At 44.5% G+C, this 23192-nt stretch overlaps 2 protein-coding genes across 6 annotated transcripts in view; both read right to left on the reverse strand.

Moving 5' to 3' along the window:
* Window positions 1-10729, reverse strand: part of NHEJ1 (non-homologous end joining factor 1) — a 117924-nt gene extending 107195 nt beyond the window's left edge. The window contains exons 1-4 of one of the 5 annotated variants that reach the window (XM_066631527.1): window positions 10532-10729; window positions 8661-8847; window positions 4406-4615; window positions 249-387 (exon numbers count right to left, since the gene is read on the reverse strand). In XM_066631527.1, coding sequence (XP_066487624.1) covers window positions 249-387; window positions 4406-4615; window positions 8661-8847; window positions 10532-10656 — 661 coding nt within the window. In that variant the 5' untranslated portion in view covers window positions 10657-10729. The remainder of the gene's footprint in view (window positions 1-248; window positions 388-4405; window positions 4616-8660; window positions 8848-10531) is intronic. The other 4 variants (XM_066631533.1, XM_066631544.1, XM_066631554.1 and 1 more) reach the window with 4 other exon arrangements.
* Window positions 10730-11493: 764 nt separating this feature from the next.
* Window positions 11494-22150, reverse strand: SLC23A3 (solute carrier family 23 member 3). Its single transcript, XM_066621221.1, has 12 exons — window positions 22052-22150; window positions 21408-21571; window positions 20903-20997; window positions 20683-20756; window positions 19949-20130; window positions 18852-18975; window positions 17003-17150; window positions 16665-16918; window positions 15532-15637; window positions 15083-15250; window positions 13413-13508; window positions 11494-12909 (listed from the first exon to the last, which is right to left on the reverse strand). Exons 1-12 carry the CDS (start codon window positions 22148-22150, stop codon window positions 12533-12535), a joined length of 1887 nt encoding a protein of 628 aa, XP_066477318.1. The 3' UTR covers window positions 11494-12532.
* Window positions 22151-23192: the final 1042 nt, after the last annotated feature.

A 23192-nucleotide genomic window follows, 5' to 3' on the forward strand; every position in this document is an offset into this window, starting at 1 on the left:
ATACTCAAAAGAAGGAAACAGCCCTTCAGATAGGTCCCAAGCACTTGAGTTACTGGTCAATGTCCAACTCTTCCTCCTTAGGAAAATGATCCCCCAAGGCCTCTGATTACCAGATCACCACAATTGTAAGTGACCAAACCAGGTCAGGCTGGGTAATGACCAAAGGCTACACACTCAGCATCAGTCTTGAGAAAGGAAGGAAGTCTGCATACCAAAGCAGACTGGAACACAGACAGCACCCTGCTCACCTCGACTGAGAGCTGCCCCGCTCTCCTGGTAGTCTTCAATCTCTGCATCCTTCTGGAGCAGCAAGGAAGTTAATTCCCGCACCTGACACTGCAATGCCAGGCTCATTGCCATCAGAGGCCGTACAAGGTGCCGAGACATCTGTAACAGTGCAGAGAAAAGAGGGCAAATGTCAAGTAATAGCAGAAGTGGAGGGGCTGGTATCCGCAACTGCCATTTAAACATAGCTCAGGGATACTTGAAGCTGTACACTTTCTACACTATACCACCTTCAATTAGCAGGTGCTGTAAGAATCCGACAAAGGCATGCAGCAGGTGGAAAGAAGCATCTCTGCACATGCCATCCAAACTTGGGACACTGCCAGGAACAATGCTAGCCCTCAAACTAGGGGAGGTGTTTCCTGCCTTTCTGTTCTCTGCCAAAAGAGGGCTCTGCAACAACATTATCAATATGCTCTTTTAAAAGTCGGAAGTAGTATGGAGCTGCTAACTAGCATCTTAAGAGATAAAGGTACAATTCAGACTAGCTCTGCGGGGTTGTGTTTCATAGCACAAACGTGGTCAAAGACCAACCTTAGTAAAGTACCTTCATGGCGCATCCATCAGAATAAGTGCAAGGACTATGCAATACCCGAGAAGTAAATCAGGATAATGCACAAGGAAAGGTTAAAGCCTGGACACATGAACTCTAACTGCTCTTTTTTTAAGCAACACCAGGCCAGGGTTCCAGTTAATCTCAGGTGAGAAATACTGTACAGGTGGGGTACACTTCGGTTTTTAAAAAGGTTACCTCTCTCTCTCTCTCTCTCTCTCTCTCTGGAATGCAGGTAGTAACTTAACTCAATTGATATTAAGCAACCAAATGTTTGTGAGCCAGATTACCTAGGTACACAGTGACCCCTGGTGCATGCATGGTGACACTGTAACTGATAAGCCAAAACTACACATAGAATATTTGTCTTCTTATCTGAAAAACGTTGGTTCCAAAACATCACTAGCTCACCACATTCTGTCAATTATGAACTTCCCATTGCCAGATCCATCTCAAGTAGACAAATAAAAACAATATTAAATATAAAAAAAATAAAAACAAGAGGAGGACACTCCACACTCCCATCTGGAACAATCTGACCATATATCTCTGTTTTTGATACCATCATACAGACCTCTTGTCAATAGAATTAGGCCTGTTGTCAGAGAAATACAACAGTGGACAGAAGATGCATTGGAGCAACCAGGATTGCTTCAGGCGTACTGATTGGACACTATTTGCAGAGGACAATATCAACATCTATACCTCGATTGCACTGTTCTATATCAAAAGCTGCATGGACACTGTCACTACCACCAGACAAATACGGATGTTTCCTAATAATAAGCCCTGGGTCACCAGAGATGTGCCCCTTTTGATAAGAGCTCGGAATGCTGCTTTCCATTCTGGAAACACACTACAGTACAGTGAGGCCAGAGCGAACTTTAAAAAAGGCATCAGGGATGCAAAGGCCATGTACAGGCGGAGGATTGAGCAGCATTTTGAAAGTTCGGATACCTGCCAGGTATGGCAGGGCTTGCGACAACTTACTGGGCAGAATTATAAAAATAGTCTGCCCAGCGGTAGTGATTCCATGGCAGAGCAGCTTAATCAGTTTTTTGGCTGGTTTGAAGAGGACATAGCAGCCACCAACATTCCAGCTGCAGTCACTGATGGTCAGTCACTTGTTCTCCAGCCTGATGATGCGAGACGGGTTTTACAGAATACTAACGTCTGGAAAGCAGCTGGCCCAGATGGAATTCCAGGACAGGTCCTTAAGACTGCGCTGCAGAGCTGACTGAAGTTTTTACAAATATTTTCAATTTATCTCTGTCACAGTGTTCTGTCCCTACTTGCTTGAAGTCATCTATTATAGTGCCAATTCCTAAGCAGACAGTAGTTGCTTCTCTCAATGATTATCGATCTGTAGCTCTAACTTCGGTAATTATGAAGTGTTTTGAGAGGCTGGTGTTGAAACATATTAAGTCTGGTCTTCCACCCACCTTGGATCCTTGTCAATTTGCATACAGGAGTAATAGGTCGACTGATGATGCCATCTCTATTATTTTACATACAGTCCTGTGTCATTTGGAACAATGAGGTACATATGTGTGGATGTTATTTGTGGATTATAGTTCTGCTTTTAACACCATACTACCTAGCTGTTTTTTAAAATGACTAGTTTGGGCATACAGCAAGATATTTGTCTGTGGACTTTTTGACAAATAGGCCACAGTCAGTTAGGATGGGCTCTTATCATTCTTCCACTCTGATATTAAATACAGGAGCTCCCCAAGGCTGTGTGCTGAGTCCCTTCCTCTATTCCCTGTATACACATGATTGTACCCCATCACATAACACCAATGAAATTATAACATTTGCAAACGATACTACAGTGGTGGGGCTTGTTAGCGGGAATGATGAGTCTGCTTATAGGAAGGAGGTACAGGAGTTGTTATTGTGGTGCAAAGAAAATAATCTCTCTTTTAACATAAAAAAAATAAAGAACTTATAATTGACTTCCGCAAAAAGAGGGATGTACACACACCATTATAAGAACATAACAACAGCCCCACTGGATCAGGCCATAGACCCATCTAGTCCAGCTTCCTGTATCTCACAGCAGCCCACCAAATGCCCCAGGGAGCACACCAGATAACAAGAGACCTGCATCCTGGTGCTCTCCCTTGCATCTGGCATTCTGATACATAGCCCATTTCTAAAATCAGGAGGTTGCACATATGCATCATGGCTTGTAACCCGTAATGGATTTTTCCTCCAGAAACTTGTCCAATTCCCTTTCAAAGGCATTCAGGCCAGATGCCATCACCAAATCCTGCGGCAAGGAGTTCCACAGACTGACCACATGCTGAGTAAAGAAATATTTTCTTTTGTCTGTCCTAACCCTCCCAACACTCAATTTTAGTGGAGTGAGTATACATAAATGGTGAGGAGGGTTGCTAGTTTCAAATTCCTAGGTATTTACATCACAGAGGACCTCTCATGGACTATTAACACCAGCATGTTGATAAAAAAGGCACAAAAGCGGTTATATTTTCTGAGGAAGCCTGGGAGGTTAAATTCGTCACAGCAGCTGCTTGTGCCTTACTATCGTTGCACCATTGAGAGTGTCCTACCCTATGATATCTTGGTGTGGTATGGAAATTGCTCTGCAGGGGACAAAAAAGCTCTGTAGAGAATTATTAAGATCATGCAGTACATCATCAACCTTCATCTAACAGCTTTGGAGGACATCTATACATCTCGCTGTCTGCAGAAGTCACATAGTATTCTGAAATACCCCCTCCATCCGGCTCATAAGTTCTTTGAACTGTTGCCTTCGGGTACACGATACAGAACTAGTAGAGCACACACCACACGATTCCTGAACAGTTTTTATCCCACAGTCATAATTACGTTGAATAAGGCGATGTTACCATGATCCTGGGCATAATGGTCTGTTATACTGTTTTTATATTATGATGCATGTTGTATAGAATGTGTGGGTGAGTGTGTAGAGTGTGATTGTTGGAATTGTTGTATATTTATGCTTGTATCTCAAAGGTGCATAAATTTCGTTGTGCTGCAGCACAATGACAATAAAGTTACTACTACTACTACAACACAACATGGGGAAAAATACCCACCAGTCAGAAAGATTAACATCAACTCTTTTCTTTAGTTTTTTTTTGTCATTTTTAAAAACAGGATGCAATTTCCCAGTTTGCAAGCAGCCTTAACATTTCTGACTGCACATTGCACTAGCCTCCATATTCCACTTTGACTACCAGCTGCCAAAAAACAATTCTCAGAGCAAGCACACACCCTTCAGCAGCACACTAAGAGCTAGAAGATCCTATGCATCTGCCAACTGGTTGATATGCAGTGCTGGCACAAAGGCTATGAAGAGAAAGGTATGTCTTCAGATTATCTCAGCTAATAGCTAGGGAAGCACAGATTTGACTGGCCTGTGGCTAGAACACTCCTCATTCCAGGTGGTCTCTGTTGAGCTTCCTATCTTCTGTCAACCAAATATAATTATCCCTTGCTTGGTAGGCCCAGAAAGAAAGCTGCAGTTGTACACACCAAAGGATCACCCTTCCTCTCCTCCCTCCTTTCTCAACTCACCATCTCAACTGGCACTGCTGAGCAGTGAAAATCCCAGTAGAAGGGCAGCCCTGAGAGCTCACTCTTCACATGAAGAATCAGGGTGGTGGGGCTGAATTCACAGGAAAAGGAGGTAGAACTGCTCTTTTGCCCTTCCAGAAGAGGACATATCAGACTGCGTAGGCGGTTCAGAAAGGAGGATACATGAGCTGTCAACCGCTTATTTAGATCCTAAGTGAGAATTCAAAAGGAAACAAAATGGGAAGGAATGAGAAAGATTCCCTCCCACCTCCAAAGTCTGGGCAAGAGTATCTCAACCATTTCATCCTTCAAGCTTTCATAGTTCAGACACACCACTGGGGTATGCATATGTGCACCTATTCAGAAGATGCCAGAAACCATAGAAAGGGCATTTCCACAATATTCGGCCTCCTCCCTAGGGCTCAGGATAGGTATATACAGCTTTTGAAAAACAGAATTAAACCTGAATGAAATGCCTAATTTTTTAAAAAAATAGAAGATTTGCAGATCACTTATCATTATCTTCCCTAATGTTTTTGTGGCAAGGCTATCACATTATCCAAGCACTCAAAGGACTATAGTTTGTACTTGGGAAAATGCGAGATTGCTCCCATTCCCCATCTTGCATATTTATCTATCGCCTGCAAGATTTTATGATTCAGACACAATGCCCCACCTCACCCCCCCATACTATTCATCACATTCCATGCTATTTTGTGATTTTAAAAAAATGTGTTTTTTTTTAGTTTTAGTGGCGCTTGAAGAGACTTTTTCAGGTGGTCTCAAGAGTACAGCTAGAGGCAGGATAGCAGCTGGGTTACAGAACACCTGCAGATAAGGATACTGTCAAACAAAAGTTAAGAACATAAGAAAAGTTCTGCTGAATCAGACTAAATGCCCATCTAGTTCAGCATCCTGTTTCCCACAGCATCCTAAGTTCCATCAGCTGCCTCCGAGAAGCCTACAAGCAGGTAAGAAAGGCATATCCCTCCACTGCCATTGTTCCCCTGCAACTGGTATTCAGAGGCAACTGCCACAAGTTGTGGCAATGTTCCACAAAGTAATTACATACTGTGTAAAGAAGTACCTCCTTTTGTCTGTACTAAATCTCCCACCAAACAGTTTCGTTGTCTGGTTTTAGTACTTCATCTCGCTATCCACCCTCTCTACACCAGGCATAATTTTATAAGCCTTATGCTACAATCCTATGCACACTTTTCTGGGAGCAGGCCCCATTGAACACAATAGGACTTACTTCTGAGTAGATATGCATAGGATTAGGCTGTTATGACACCTCCACAACTGCCTTTTTCCAAGCTAAAAAGCTTAAAATGTTTCAGTCTTGCCAAATAAGGAAGGTACTGCAAACTTCTGATCATTTTGGATCAGGTGTGGCAACCAAAACTGTGCACAGAATTCTAAATGTGGCCACACCATTGGCCTGTATAGGGAAAATATGATAGAAATCTTATGCTTAATCTATTTCCCAATGACCCGAGCCTGGAATTTGATTTCTTCACTGCTGTTACACATTGAGTCAACATGACCTGCCCACCACAACTCCAAGGAAACCTCTCTTTCCTGGTTTCTCACAGAAAGCTCAGACACCATCAATTTACACATGAAGTTGGGATATTTTGCCAAAATGTGCATAACCTTACAGTTATATACACTGAACTGCATTTGCCATTAGGTTGCTCTTCACTAAGTTTGTCAAGGTCCTTTTGGAGCACTTCAAATCTGTTTTGGTTTTTACTACCCTGAATAGTTTGGTTTCATCTGCAAACTTGGCCATCTCATTGTTTACATTGAACTCTAGATCACTAGAGTTTCTCAAATTGTGGGTCGGACCACTAGGTGGGTCACGAGCCAATTTCAGTTGGGTCCCCATTCATTTCAATGTGCATTTTATTTTTAATATAAAGGTCCAGACTTGTTATACGCATATTTTTTATACATGGATTTGACTGAACACGAATGGCTCCTGCAAATGAGAAGGAATGTGCTGTTCCTGGAGAAGAAGAAAAATACATCCCTTTAAAATCAGTTTAAAAAACTGAACAGTCCTTTAACAATAGTCTCCTTAATAAGAGAGAGAGGGCAGCTGGCTGACAATCCATCAATCCTTCTCTCTCCAGGGGACCCCTCCCTTTCCCCTGAGCACATGAAAGAAAGGTGATCACTTTGCATTGGTGAAGGGAGGGGCTGAGTGAAGCACCTTTCTAAGTGCTTGGAGGAGGACTGATTGATGGATTGTCTTTTTAATGACTCTTATCTTACAACACAAAGGTCAGCAAGGCTGTTTTTAAATCACAGGGGATTTAAAAGGGAGAAAATGAATTTGCTTTAGTGCATTTTTTGCCATCCAGTGAGTTGTGGGAATGGAACCCACTTGAATAATGAGGCTCAACCTGTATTACACTTGATGATACCATGGTATGTGACTGCATTTGGAGAAATGTTACAGATCTGTACTTTTAAGAGGCTACTATGTATATACTTTTAGCAATGATAGTCAATGGGGCTTACTCTTAGGTAAGCGTGGATAGGATTGAATCTTTGGAATGTTTGCAAATTTTTATTTTTTTTAACAGATCAGCAACTGCTTGGGAGAGTTAGGAGAGTTCTTTATTTTAAATAATTTTTTTAATTTATACTTATTATAAACTTTCAATTTACTTAATTGATGGATTGACTTAAGGACCAATCCTATCCAATTTTCCGGTGCTGGTGCAACCATGCCAATGAGGCAAGTGCTGCATCCTGTGGTGGGGATGCAGTCACAAAGGGCTCCTCAAGGTCAGGGGACATTTGTTCCCTTACCTCGGGGCTGCATTGCGGCTACACTGGTGCTGAAAAGTTGGATAGGATTGGGCCCTTAATTGATGGATTTTGTCATAGGAGGTGTTAAAAATTTTTCTGCTTGATAGTATCACTTATGGCCATTACATTACTTCCAGGTTAATGACATCACTTCCAGTGGGTCCCAACAGATTGCCATTCTAACAGGTGAGTTCCAGTGCTAAAAAGTTTGAGAACCACTGCTTGAGATAATTTATAAACAAGTTACAAGGTACAAGCCCCAAGATAAATACCTAGGAGGCTCTGTTCTTTTTTCTGTGAAAATTGTATGTTCTGTCTCAATACCCTTCTGAGGGTTAACAGGCATGTGAATAGAAGCAATTCAGTAGACACCATATATTTGGACTTTCAAAAAGTGTTTGGCAAAGTCTCTCACCAAAGGCTTTTGTTTAAATTTAGCAGAATTGGTAACAGTATTTTGTCTAAATTTAGAAAATTGGTAATACTATGCTGGATTACTGAGCATTTGACCTGATTCAGCAAGGCTGTTCTTGGGTTCTTATGAAATTACCTTTTCAGAAACCATGCTGATTCTCCTTCAGCAAGGTTAATTCTGCTATATGATTAATAATTACATCTTTAATAACACTTTCTACCAGTTTATCAGAAACATTAAGCTGTCTCACTTAAAATTTTCTGGATTTTCCCCCACCCTGGATAAACCCTGGATGTATTGGTGTTACATTGGCTACCTTTCAGTCCTCTGACATCTAAAGACAAGTTACATATTTTTGTTAAAAGATTAGCAATTTCACATTTGAGTTCCTTGAGAACTCTTGGGTAGATATCACCTGGACACAATATGTGAATTTTTAATTTGTCAATATATAGGTCCTGCCTTGGCATCTGTGGGGGTTCCATTCCCCGAACCCCCACAGATGCTGAAAGCCACAGATAATCGAATCCATGGTCCAACTTATAGAGGACATCCTTGACACAACTAGAGATTGTGTCTTGGAGGTCTGCATGTCCTCCCCGCAACTCAGAAGAAGACCTCCAAGATGTGACCACCATCATGTTTGAGAGGTCCTCTACCGGTCGTCCCACCATGAGTTCAAACCCACAGTGGGTCAAATCCATTGATCCCAAATCCACAGATAATGAGGACCCACTGTGATCTAGAACCTCATCCCTTTTCTATTTGATTCAGTTCAGATTCCCTCCCTGTAAAGGCATGTGTATCTGCCTGACTTCCCCTAGATGGACACAAAAAACCTATTTAGCTATTCTGGATCCTCTTTAAGCTTCCTTTTCATTCCCTCATTATCCAAAGATCCTATTAAATTTCTGTAGAAATGTCCTGTTAAAGTTTTCCTCAAAGACTGGATAAATAAATTTGGAACTGAAGTAGGTTCACCATGTACATATATTGCAACACTAATTCTTAACTTACCTTTGACCTTTTCTGTATGACCTCAATATCTGCACGTTCATACCACATACAGCTGACGTCTGAAAGAAGCAAGGCATAGCTAGTATCTCCAAACCAAGCCTTGGCCATCAATGTGAATTCAGCAAAGGAAACAGATGCCCAGGGTTGCAGAAACAGTCTATTTTCCAGGTCCTCAGCACTCTCCATTCTGTAACAATAATGAAATTAATTTTTCATAGTTTCAATTTAAATGCACTTTCATGTCTGAATTGAAAAAAGTGTCTAAGGTGGAGTGCCAAATGCTGCTCTCCTTTATCTGTGATGTGCAAGTCTCTGCTAGACTAGAGTGCTCTAGTCCAGTGATTTTCAATCTTTTACATCTCATGGCACACTGACAAAGTGCTAAAATTGTCAAGGCACACCATCAGTTTTTTGACAATTTACAAGGCACACCACTCCGACGTTGAGGTGCTCACATCCCCCAATGGCCCTACTATTAAATGACCCTCCCCCAAACTCCCGCAGCACACCTGCAGACCATCCGCATCACACCAGTGCGCCATGGCACAGTGGTTGAACATGGCTGCTCTAACTTATCTTTCACTTCTCCACACTTCCTCTTATGTTCCATCCCCCTCTTTTTTTTCCAATATGGGGAAGGGAGGGGGCAGTGGAGGCAAAGTGGGTGGGAAGAATAGGAAGGGGGCCGTGCCAATCTGCTGCTTGAGACAACTGCCTCAGTTGGTCTCCTGGATGGCCCCTCCTGATGACCACATGCAGCAGCACTTCAACTATGCTAGGGGTGCCAAACATAAGGCCCGGGGACTGGATGCAGCCCGCTGACACTTTTGATCTGGCCCTCGAGCTCTCAGCTGCTAAGCAGTGCTGAGGTGGCACCACTGAAAGGGCAGTTTGGATGATAATTTGGCTCTCCCATATCTTGAAATATGATCAAGATTTGCATATGTTCTCTTCTGTCATTTGCAGCTAATGTGTTCCTAAGTGAGAAAAAAGTGCTTATTTCTGGTTATGACCTGTTTAATGACATCACTTCTCGCCTAATGACATCACCTTCGGCCTTCAGGAGACATCATAGATACTGTTCAGCCTGCAGTATGAAACTAGTTTGACACCCCCGAACTATGCCTTTTTCTGAAGTGGCTTAATGTGCTGCTGGGGGGGGGGGGAAGGGAGGGGAGAGGCTGAATGAATGAGGAGACAAAAGTTGGAGTCCTCCCTCAGCACTTCCCCAGAAGAACTGTTAGCAAAAAGTTCTTGAGGCTCTGGACAAAGGATCTCAAAAGGGTATTCTGGCAACCTGTTGTACTCTTTGCATGACCCACACTAAATGTTCTTGCTTTTATCTCAAACAACACTCTTGCACATGCTTATCTGGGAGTAAATTCCATTAAACCTGGATTTGGGGTTCTCCTCAAGGGGCAAAATAGGAATGGTGTTTCCCAGGGATGTGCAGTGGGTGGGGGGCAGGTGAAGCAGAGCCTCCCCACCGTACTCCTTCAAAAAGCTGCCCTGTGAGGTGCTCAAGCACTCTCAACCCACCCACTTTGCTAATATATATATACAGGGACGTGCATGCAGTGGGTGGGGAGGCAGGTGAGGCAGAGCCTCCCCCGTAGTCCTTCGAAAAAAGCCACTGCCCTGTGAGGTGCTCGAGCACACTCAAGCCATGCGCTCTGCGCTTTTTGAAGGACTACTGCGGGGAGGCTCTGCCTCCCCACCCACCGCACTTCCCTGGCGTTTTCCACCCCAAGGACAGGTAGTAGAGACAGCAGAAGAAGCAGAGGTGCAGCACAGACAGGGCTGGCGTGGGCAAGCATGAGGAGGAAGGAGCATGCAGAGGCACTCAGCCACAGCCCGTCCCGGGCTCCAACCTCACAGCAGCTGGTTCTGCCGCACCGAGGAGAGAAACGCGTCTCAGCCCTTTAAACTGTCTCCCGAGCGCCGACCGTCCACATCCCAATATAATGCAGCCACTGGGAACTATAACTCCCATCATGCCATTTTCACTGCTTATGCTCCCCACCGCCTAAGGCATGTCGGGAGTTGTAGTCATCTCTAGGCAATTGCCCTCGGTAAGAGAAGGCCAAAGCTTGGAGTGACTGCCGAGTCTCTCAACGCGAGGTAGGGGGGGGGGGGGCTGGAGGCAGTCTCTAAACTCTCCCTGTCGGCCCAATAGCTCCTTTCTGCCGTGAATTCTGGCTCCCTCTCTGCGAGGCCGCCTCAGGGAAGGGGAAAGAGATTCGGGCGTCGCCGGAAACTGTCCTTAGCTGGCGCTCCTCAGAGGCTGTTTGTGGAGAGCTTCTCCACGCGGCCTGGTCCTTTGCGTTCCACCCACTGGCGACCGCTGATAGCTGAGGAGCGTGGCTGGGGAGGCAGGCGAGGCAGAGCCTCCCCGCCATAGTCCTTCGCCACCCTGTGAGGTGCTCAAGCACACTCAACCCACTCGCTTTGCTAATGTATATACAGGGACGTGCAAGCAGTGACTGGGGAGGCAGAGCCTCCCCACTGTAGTCCTTTGAAAAGCACCACTGCCCTGTGAGGTGCTCAAGCACGCTCAACCCATGCATTTCATTAATGTGTATACAGGGACGTGCGATGGGGGGAGAGGCAGGTGAGGCAGAGCCTCCCCAGCATAGTCCTTCGAAAAGCACCGCCACCCTGTGAGGTACTGAAACACACTCAACCCACACACTTTGCTAATGTATATACAGGGACAGAACTATATAATTGAGATGTGAACTAGCTCTAGGAAATCAGGTATAAACCAGCTCCTGCTATGGGTTCTTTTCCATATCACTACACCTACATGTTTTGAGGAGGAAGAGACCAGATGTAAAGGTTTTTGTTTTTTTAATCAACTGAAGAACCACAGTCTCTTCATTGACAGATTCATTACAGTTCCCTCCTATAAAAACTGATAGTTCCAGCTTTCTGTTAGACCCAAATACTGTATTAAGTTGTTTCAAAAAAATGTACACACACTTCATGTGTTCTAATTCATACATGTTTCACAAAGCTACAACGCTAGAACATCTAAGGGAAGCAATTGAAGAGATGTGTGAAAGCATCCCAGCATGTACTTGGTGGGTGTCTGCAGATCCCTTAGTCAAAGATGGCAGTAGTGTATAGATGCCAAAGGGGAACATTTCGTGCACTTGGTCTAATTAATGAATTAATTAACTAAGGGTGCAATCCTAATCAACTTTCCAGCTCTGGCATAGCTATGCCAGTGGGGTATGTTCTGCATCCTGCAGTCAGGTGGCAATCATGGAGGCATCCTCAAGGTATGGCAAAACTTCCTTGCTTCCTTACCTCAGAGTTGCATTGCACTTACGTCAGTGCCGGAAAGTTGGTTAGGATTGCGGCCTTAGTGGGTCAAGCAATTGTTCAGGATTGCAAGGCACATTAGGTAGGTTCTTCCCTTGGCAAACAGCTAAACACACTGGCATTCAAAATGAAAAGGGCAGTTATACAGCGAAGATGAATCAGAGTCCTCTGCCCCACTCCAAATTCCTGGGTGCCTCCCAGTGTAATTGGGTTATCTGCCTCATGAACTAGACCTGTTTACTGCCCAGTACTATGGAACAGTTGCATTCACAGCAGCAGAGGAGTTGTGTGAGAAGTCTTCATGCAAGTTGTCAGAGGCAGAGTGAAGAAATCCCACAATGATGCTGCCTGTACTTTTAAGACATGTCTAGGCACTGATTCAGAACAAGAGGGAAAGGAGGAGTGCTAAAATTGTTTCATGCAAGACTGTCACGTACTCTCCAGATTTGTCTCCACAGTTGTCCGAAATGAGACTCGGTTAAGAAATTTTGGAGTACCCATCTTCATGTGATGTTTCTGTCTGAATGAGAACTTGCCTCTCTACATCAACACAGAGGTGTTGTCTCATTAGCCACTGCTATGTAACATTTATGGTTCTCCAACTTCCCATTGTCAAAACTTGGCTGGTGTTCTGGTTCTGACTCCAGCTTCACTGTCCCAGGCTTCTGCAGCAGATCTGTGGTTTCCCCTGTTGAACAGTGCAGCTCTTCCAGGGTATCACTACGCATGATCTCTTCTTTGTTATCCTCAAGGGGACAGAGAAAGCAGAAAGGAAAGCCCTTACACCATGGAAGCTTTCTCAGGACAAGAGGCAGCTCATATCTTTGAAAAGAAGCCCTTCTGCTTTGGTGTAGCAAATTTTCCCCAGGATCTGGGTTGCGTACTAACAAGTGGTTGAGCAGCCCACGCTCTTGCAGGGTGCCTGAAAGTAGGAAGAAAAGGGGAATTTAGAAGAACCAAACACTTTTGAAACAGATTGCAGGTGCTCCATGCCTACCTCTTGCAGCAGTTCATCCAACTAGCATAGCCACTTTACATCCTACAAGCACATGTATTCCCATCACCAAGGGGCAGTGGGAAAGCAAAAGAACAATGAGGAAAGCAGCTCTTATGATATGACCATATACTCTTGTCTAACTTTGTGACAATCACCACAGTACCAACTGGTTACAACTGATCAACCTATGTTTAATTTACAGTGGCTGTCACAAAAGAGTTTTCCACTTGCATGTGGGATCCACTGTCACCATGGCAATAAACAAGGATAGGACCTAGTCTTACCTGCAATAGATTATGCTCCTGTGATGATTTAAGAACAATTAACATTGGTAGACCCAGTTATGACAGTAGACACTGGAGCTAAACACAGAGAGGCAAAGCATGCTAAACTCGTTTGAATGGAACATCCTGTGGCTTTCTCCTTACCTGAGACTGTATTCTCTAAGAAGAAGGACAGGAGTCCAGTTATAAAAGAAGGAACCATCAGCACAGAAATGAGGAAGAGATCTACAGGGACAAAACCTGCAAAGAGAGCATTACGGTAATCTTAAAATGCTATAACCTACTGCCTCATGTCATGTACAACAAAAGCTACCTTACTGATCCTATGCAGGATTGGGCTATTCTATGTAGGGCTTATGCAACAGAATCTCAGAGAGTTATTCATTGTATCTAGAATGGATAAAAACATTCTGCAAAACGTTTCTAAGGTGAACTAAATACAATTGTGGTAGAAACCTTGTGTTGATCACACAACATAACCCGGGGGACAGGGTTAATCTTTAGACATTCTAGATACAGAGCACCCTGAAATTAATTATTTCTGTTTAGAATCTCACCACTACCACCCGGTTTGTGTTTCCATAACAACATGTTCAAGGCTTTTGCAACAAAAAATAGAAGTCGCATTAAAATGCTGTACAGCAGCAACAGAAATAAAACCACAGAATTGTAAAACAGAACCATAAAAGCAAGGCCCATGTATGAATGGATTGTAACAGCCAGCGTGGTTTAGTAGTTACAATGATGGGCTAAGACTAAGGAGGCTCAGGTTCAAATCCCCACTTAGCCATGAAGGCATTGGGTGACTGTGACCTGTCACTAGCTCTCAGTCTAACCTACCTCACAGGACTGTGAGGATAAAATGGGGAAAGATCTTGTTTACTGCACTGAGGTCCTTAGATGAAAGGTAGGATAAAAACATTCTTAATAAATAGAAGAATTCAGGAATGCCACGTAATGTTGCAGAGAAGCTTCCCCAAGGCAGCCTCCTTCTTTCGACCAGGTTTCCCTGGCATTGGGTAGCATCAGCAATAAAATAAAAATTTAAACGGTAGTGTCCAGTTGCCCTCTATGGATTAGAGTGCTGACCAATAACAGCAAAGCATGAGCAGACCCTACATGTGATGGAAATGCGAATGCTGCGACGGTGCCTTGGATTAACACGATTCAATCACGCCACAAACAATTATGTCTGACGACAACTGGGAATTGCACCAATTGTGGAAAAAATTCATGAAGGAAGACTTAGATGGTATGGACACATCATGCTCAGTAAAGAAGATTCTGCGGTGAAGACAGCCATGTATCTGGACCCTACTGGTCGGCGACCCCACGATAGACCCAAGAAGCAGTGGATGGATTGCATCAAGGAGGATATGAAATGCATGAACGTCACCCCCGAGGATGCCCTGGGTTGAGCCAAATGGAGACGGACATGCTGAAAAGCAGACCCGCCATAGTGCGGGAACAATGCTAGGAAAGAAGAGGGTGGTGGCAGCAATCAACCATCCCAGTTTGCATCCAGTTTTGGCATGAGATAAGCTGGACATTCTGAGGAAAGGGGTAACTTTAGTCCATCTCTAGGACCCCAATTATTTACAGCAGCAAGAAAGGTTCCCAGTACAGTTCCAGAAATGATTGCTTGCAAAAAAATTTTGTCTGTGAAAATGGCATCTTAGACTGATTATTTATTTCCTATCTTAATTCACCCCTCAGTTTTCAGGCTCCGGTTGTGGTTTTATGATTGTCCTCAAAATGGAAACCATGTTTCAAACTTTCCTCCCCCTCACAGCCCTGATCCCCACTCTTAGTACCTGTGGCCAGAGACCCTGGCGTAGTGAAAAGCCACTTCGGAACCAGCAGTCCCATGAACATGGTGAAACCCACAATGAAGATATTCCTGCCTGAGTCAATGTTTGTGTACTGGAAGTAGGAAATGCCAGTGCCCACGGCCACACTGTATGTCACACCAAGTATTCCTCCTGAGGTGAGCACAAAGGAAACACAAGGATAAGAGGGAAACAAAATTAACTTCAGATAAGGCAAGCAACAATGGGGCAGGGAAGGGAGGGGAGGGACAGGTTGGGTGGTCAGGACCTCCAGTGGGAACTGCTCTGGAGCAATTTATCTGGCCCAAAGCAGGCAGCACTGATTCATCTCTCCAAGATGCATTGTAAAGCAGATGGTAGGATAAAGTGGCCTAAACAGAGGCAGGAAGATTGGGGGGGGGGGGAAGAGAAAGAATTAAAATATTTATTATTACCATGCACTGCCAGAGGAATGGTGGCAAGGAGTCCTGTGAGCCGGGGAGACAGTCCCAACAGTACACATGCCAATGCACTGATCCACACTGAGCGAAATGAAGTAGCCTGAATATAGGAATCAGGACACAATGAGAGATTTCCCTAGAAAACCACAAGCCTACTGGACTGACCTTATGCTCTCCAAAGTACTTCTCCCTCTGCATTCCACAGTGTGAGACAGAGAGGACTACTTTGGGTACTGAAAAAAAAGAAGGGAAATATCTAGATGCAGGACGGACACTTGACTGGAGAATAGACTTCTCAACATACTACATTCTGCATGTGGGAAGACATTCATACATCTAAAGACAGGCCTGGTTTAGGTTCTGTCATCTTCCCCATCCCCTGGATAGAGGGGCAGGGATGGGCAGTGTGCATAAAGCAGCTGTGGGGTTTATCCCTCCCAGTATTGCCTCTACTCTATGGCTTGGCTAAGACAAAGACCTTGCTTTGTCTTCTCTTACTACACTAAGTAACTTCCCCAAGCAGATGCCATCATGGAAGAAAAAGATTGGTTATTGTGCTCTTCAGATTTGCCAACTATTTGGCTTTTAAAAACACTATGGCTTTTTAAACTAACACCATTTCAGTGAAATAGATGCCACAGGAAGAAATGCCAGCTCCTATATCTCCAGAGTCTCAGTAACAAAGAATATCAAGTAGCAAAAGTGGGAAAGACGCTGGCTGAGACCTTGGCAAGCTCCTATCAGTCCTAACCAATGGTCAGTGGTGGGACTCAGTATAAAGCAGTTTCACACAGGGCGCAATCCTAACCCCTTATGTCAGTGCTTTCCAGCACTGACATATGGACAATGCAGCTCTGAGGTAACGGAACAAACATTCCCTTGCTTTGAGGAGGCCTCCATGAGTGACACCCAACTGCAGGATGCAGCACATGTCCCATTGGCATCACTATGCCAGTGCTGGAAAGCACTGACATTAAGGGTTAGGACTGTGCCTACAGTCTATCAAATGCAGATGGATAAGTCAATTTCTGCACCTGGCACTTCCATGCTCACTGTCAATCCCTTGGGAGATTCAATGCCTGCTCTGCACCAATGCAAAGGAATCCCATGGCCCACCATGTTTATACCTGTGTCAGACTGCTGGCGCAAGCATTGGGCATGCTGGACGCTGTTCCGGAAACACTCCCCAGCACAGCTGACAGGAGACTGCCTAGGCCTTCAGCACAGAGCCCTCTGTTGCATGCATGCAGTGGTGGGGGTGAATTCCTTAGTGCCTTGCTGCATAGTAGGTAGCAGCCTACAGAATTCACACTTGCAGTAATACCCATGGCAACACCAATGCCCACTGCATGAGTGCTAAGTACCGGCCAGCCCTGTTCACCTGTGGAAGAGAGAGAAAAATCTGGAAAGTGAGTCCAGCCAATAGTCTAATGGAAGAGCAGGGTCTGGTCAGGCTTCACACTACCTGGGTAAGGCACCTGGAGCCATGGAGATTGCAAAGTGTCATTGGTAAGGGTCAGGTGGTGTGCAGAATGATGCAGCATGTCCCAAGGGGTTGGAATGGGTCTCAGAATCCCACAGGCAAGCCAGATCCCAGAGACCGACAGCAGAACCTACGGGAATGCAAAGTGAATGTGAGAATGTATGTACCTTTCTTCATATTGTTCCTGAATTCATCCACATAATGCCAATTGAACAGAAACCTTTGCACCTTCAAGGGCATTATAATTCCAAACCATAATTATTTAGGTCTTTAAATGATTTAGCACTTTGCTAAACAGGTGCTCTGGCTGTGGGCTATGAAGGGCTACATACATTTGGGGAAGAGGGGAGATTCTCTCCCTGGCTGCTGATCAGCACCAAATTCTATGGTTGTGTCAATAGAATCTTCTGGGGATCTGAAGTTGGAGAGGTACAGTGGAGCTACAAGGAAAGTTCTGTGGCAAACTTGTGAAATGAAGCATAGCATTTACTCCTTGAAGAAAGACTGAGGGGATATCTTCACTACACAAAGTATCAGTTTTATGCCAATTGAATAGATGTCATGGCTTCTCTCTAAAAATCCTAGGAATTATAGTTCAGTGAGGGTGCAGAGAATTCATTGTTAGAGATCCCCACTCTTCCTCCCTCACAGAACTACAGTATACCCTCTTCACCATCCTATGTAAATTGCTTTGAGAACTTTTGGTTGCAAATCAATATATAAATAAAGAGGAAGGGAATAACCATTAAACCAGTATAAATCTGTGGCGTAGAAATGTCCTGGAGCCCCATGTGATAGGAGTAACCAGCCGGACTCTTTCAGGTTTGCTTGATATAGCCATGGGTACAATCAAGTGGAGCTCCAAACTTCATCAGTGGCAGGAGCAGTGATATCAGCGGGAGCACTCAGATATTGCCTTTGAAATTTTTTTCAAAGAACTTTAGCCAAGAAGAAGTACTAGATTCAGCATAAGGCAAAATGAGACATTTACCTTGGGGCACGCTACTGTCTAGGCAAGGGCAGCCTGAGAGGCAGTATGCCACTCAAGTTATATTAAGTCTATTACAGGGATGAGTGGTGGGTGGGGAGGCCGGCAAGGCAGAGCCTCCCCACCAGAGTCCTTCGAAAAGCACCACTGCCACGTGAGGTGTGCAAGCACTCTCAACCCACGTGCAGAGCGTGTGGGTTGCGAGTGCTTGCACACTTCCCACGGTGGTGGTGCTTTTTGAAGGACTCCGGTGGGAAGGCTCTGCCTCACTGGCCTCCCAACCCACCACGCATCCCTGGTCTGTAACTCTATATAGCGCATATCTACCTAGAAGTACGTTCTACTGAACACAATGCAACATCCTTCAGAGTTAACGTGCATAGGGTAGCATTCTAATTTACATGTGTCTGGGGTATGTTTTAGTTCCATTTTTTCAGTTTTCATGTATTTGTTTTAAACTACAGTGTTGCAGTTCACTCAAGAGTTTGGGATGAAATACATGAAAAGTATTATTAATCGCAAAGTAGGAATAAGTGATGGGGAAGTAATACTGTAATGAAGTTTGAAGTCGATTCTTTGTTGCATAGTCTTTGTGAAAAATGGGTGCCATGATGAACACCTGCACTTCACAGTTTTACTACTGACTGGATAAAGCCAGTCATCCCCCTGAAGCTTCCTCACACTACTGAGGGTCAGTTGCAAAGGTAACCAGCCTTTCCATCAGTATAAAGCAAAGCCAACTTTCTCAACTCAGGGCTACCTTTGCAACAGTGCTTTAGAGATATAAGAGAGAAGAGGCAGTAGAGAATGCATAGGTAAGACCAGTGGCTTATTCATTCATACCGAAAACCTGTGCAGAGCTGGCCTACATAATCTTATAGATAGCCCCCTTGCCCGACTCCACTGGCAGAAGGGCAATCGGCAGGAAGCCAGATGCTGGGATAGCAAAACGTTGAGTGATACAAGCCTAAAAAAGACAGAGAATGGGCAATATTCAGTACAGCCACAGAGCACTTGAACAGACAAGTAGACATGCAAAAGCCAAGAGTTACCTTGCTAGAATAGCACAACTCCAAAAGGACTCCCTGCTGAAGTGGAAATGCTCAGAATAGCATTCCCTTTCCCTCAGGCAACCTAGGGTTCTTTTCCCATCCCATGTCATGCTAAGAAATGATCAGAGGTGTGTTGTGTTTTTTTGTATTTCCCAACCCAGGACTAATATCAAGGCAGAAATGAATATAAAAGACTGAGTTTGACCTTGGAATCTAAAACACATACTGTGAAACTGCACATCTCAGTACTGTACTTGAACTTAAAAAAAATATTAACTATTGGCAAACATTTCAGGTTGTGGTTAAGTGTCATAAGAAACTCAAAGCTTTAATGCTTCCAAATAGTTGTTGGATTCAGACCCTTTTCCCATGTTTGAATTAGAATCCGACAATTTTCAATGCAACAAATTAATTGGTATTTGCATGTTTTTCGTGCCTGCATTATGATATCCCACTCCCTACAGTGTCCCCTATGGGGGAAGTTGAAGAGAAGCGAAGTGAAGTAGCTGGAGCTCTTCACCCAACCATTGCTATAGAACATCCATTTTCAACCACTGTACCATGGCTCACTGGTGTGCCACGAAAGGTCTGCAGGTGTGCTGCAGGAATGTGGGGTAGGGTCATTTATTAGTAGGGCCATTAGGGGATGTGAGCCCCCACCAACAGCATGGTGTGCCTTGTCAATTGTCAAGAGACTGATGGTGTGCCTTGACAATTTTAGTACTTTGTCAGTGTGCCACAAGATAAAAAAGATTGAAAATCACTGCTATAGAACATCATTCCTTACTATACACTATCCCCAAATTAGAAATTGCTGGGAAAGATGCTTAAGCTGTTAGTTGGTCTTTTGAAGAGAACTAGCAGCAGTAAGAGTTTTGAGGAACATACAGCAGGGCTACCCCCCAGTTTTCAGAGCAGAGAAGAGCAGCAGGCTTGTATGCGGAAAGTCCAATGACGGAGAGGCTTGGGGCCAGGACCATGGGCCCACAATGACAGGCAATCCAACCACAGGCACCTGACATCCCCAATGCAACCTGCACTAGAGCTGAGATCAGTACAGCACCGGAGACCTGGGGGAAAGAGAGAAACAGTATGAAATAACATCAGAAGCACTATACCTATCTCTGCAGGGTTACTAGGCCTACCCTCCATATTTCATGTAGCAATTGATAGGCACAGGCAAAGCTGGAGGTGAGGGGAGGCCTGTGAGTAGGACTGGTGGATGTTGGCAAAGCTTGCAGGGGAAGAGTCCAGCAATTTCCTTATCTTTTCAGCACAGTATAATGGCAAGTGCCTTTGCCATGCTCCATGATGGCAACAGTATGTTCCAGGTTCTCATGACTTGTGTCACTACCATCCAGTACTGGATTTTCAAAAGAACCCAAGACCCTGACTCAGTGCTTGCATTATGGGGGGTGGGGAGTAGGGGGTTCTTAATAAAATACACAACTCCCCACCTCTAGTTTTTGTCCAGTCATTCTCCTCATAGCTTTCTTTCAAAAGAGTAGCTAAGGGGGGGCAGATCTTCCTAGTGCTCAAGCACTGCCCTGCATCCCCTTGGTATTTGCCCATCTTCTCAACCAGCCTGTTCATGATGAGATGAACAGATCAGAGTTACTGACCTCCCGGAGTGACCAATCCCAGTTACTTGTGTTTTCACAATTTGGACCAGCGCATACATCAGGAGGCTCAGTGCCTGGATTAATGAAAAGTTCAGACAAATGTGAGTTAAATAGATACTCAAAGAAAATGGGAGTCTAGACATTTTTGCCCAGTGATAACACATTTTTCCCAATGGCTGACTATTTGGAGGTGGGTGAGCCAAGGTAGGCCATAACTCACTATTTCCTTTTGATTGACGACTGAGATTCATATGTTGTGTCAGTACCATGGCTGGGATAAGAAACTCAAAAGACGGTGCTTGAACCAGTGGCAATCTGTAGAGATAAAGCAGAGACCATACTGAAAGAAGTGGAAGGATTGCTGGGGCAGCCTAAGTATGCTGTAGAGAAAACAGGTTCAAATCCCACCACAGCCATGAAGCACTGCGTGATCTCAAGCCAGTTAGTACCAGCCTAATGTACCTAACAGGGTCATTGTGATGATAAAATGAGAGAACCTAGTAAATAGCTTGAGCTTCTTGGCAGAAAGGTGGGATTAAAATGTCATCAATCAGGAGCTACTAACCAGATACAAAGTAGAATTAGGCATTCAGAATTCCAAGTACCCAGTCTCTGCTTCTAAGAATATGAGGCTAAACTGAACCAATTCCCTGGTAAATAAGAATGAATCTGCAGGCAAGGCTGTGATATTCTGATGGATGAAAGATTGCCCAGAATCAGCTTACCTTGTACCCAATCCACACTGTAAGGCTGTAGAGATCCCACAGGCAAAGAGGTTGCGTGCCAGAAGTCCATTCCAACACTGAGGACCTTTCAGCTCCTCATGCGGGAGGGTGGCAAAGAAGAGAAAGTGAAAGATGCAGAGAAAGGAGACTTGGACCAGGAGATGCTGGGGAGAAGGAGCAAGAGGTCGGTTTCAGCTCTGGCCTGGAACAGCACCACTACACACAGTAGCTGGATCCCTGCCCAGAAGTTGGCATGACACTCCCAGATCTGATGATGCCTCAAGCCCAATCTCATAGCCACAATCAGATGAAGAGATACTGGCTATACTGACACCCATTCCTATATGTAAACTCATTGAGACCCACAGTCCCATTCCTGCTGATGTACATTAAAATGCAGCCCCTCAATTTTAATTCTTGTTTATTCTCACCGGACTGACAGCCCCCTAACTTCAACCAGTTACCACCAGGTTAGGATTAATGCCAAGCAGCCACGGCTATGGAATCACAACTCTGCATTGCCCTGGCCTCATCAGTAGCAACAATAATCTGTTTGTCGCTGCACTGCCCTTTATTGCAAGTCAGCCCCCTTTGCAGGCCATGATTCTTTTAAACTGCTGGCCATCTCCCAGGACCCAACTCACCTGCAAGGCCAACAAGCAACTCAGGGGCCAAGGAATCCGTTTGTGCCTTGTGTGAGTAGAGGGAATGATGCTTGGGAAAGTGGAGTTGGTCCCGTTCATATTGCCTCTTCTTTTAACTCTTGTGTTGTGCTCCTACCTGAAAAGCAGCCAAGCAACACAAAATTGCTCTGGTTCCTCCCCTTTTCTTTCCTCCCTTCACTGACCATACATGGTTGAACTTCCACCTTTGGCCCTTCCAAGCCACAATTGCTCAGCCCGTTAGCCATTAACTTGGCTTGCCCAATAACCAACCTTTTTATGGGAAGGGGAAAAAAGCATGACTGAATGCGGGTGAAACCAGAGTGGGCTGGCTCTATCCACAGCACCACTATGGTACCAAATTTAACCTATTGGGCAATAGCAGTAGCTGGATTAGACCAGTGGATTTCACCTAGCTCTAAAGAAAAAACAAACAATATTTCCACTGCTTGTCTTTGGGGCCGAGCTCAAAATAAAGATAAAAGGAAGCTATCTGGGGGGAAAAGAGCCTAGATTAGAACCCATTTAATACTGAACAGGTTTTCACCAGGTGTTTGCTTTATTCTTCTACTCTGGGCACTGGTGGTTGTGAGGTTCAAAAGATGGGTAGTAGTTGGCATGCCATACTTTCTGCAGTCTTTAAGGGCCACTCACAGATTACACAAAAGCAAACCCAGGTTTGCCACTGAGTGTGTACTAGCTGAACAGACCACTATACCCAAACAGCTATAGCTGATCAGACTGCTATATAGGGCTCCCAGATGAGTGCACCTGTAAAATTCACATGCTTTTTTTTCTTACTCATGTTCCATTTTTATGTATATACTTACAGTTGTAATATGCAAAGTAACCCTAACATTCCTTCCACGGCAAAGCCCCTCACTAAAGCAGTAAGGGCCAGGAGTAAATTTGCGTTTACTGTACTCTCACACCTATTTCCAGCACCTGCAATCCCTCAAGCCAATGGATTGAGGCTGGAATCCTATATGCACTTCTCTGAGAGTAAATTCCATTGAAAACGTCTCAGTAGACGTGAATAGGATTATGCTGTAAATCAGTCAGCCCTGCCAGATTCCTACATCAGATTTCAAGGAAGATGTCAACAAGCTGGGTGGATCCAGAA

This window comes from Tiliqua scincoides, chromosome 1 (genome assembly GCF_035046505.1).
Source record: "Tiliqua scincoides isolate rTilSci1 chromosome 1, rTilSci1.hap2, whole genome shotgun sequence".
Taxonomy (NCBI): Eukaryota; Metazoa; Chordata; class Lepidosauria; order Squamata; family Scincidae; genus Tiliqua; species Tiliqua scincoides.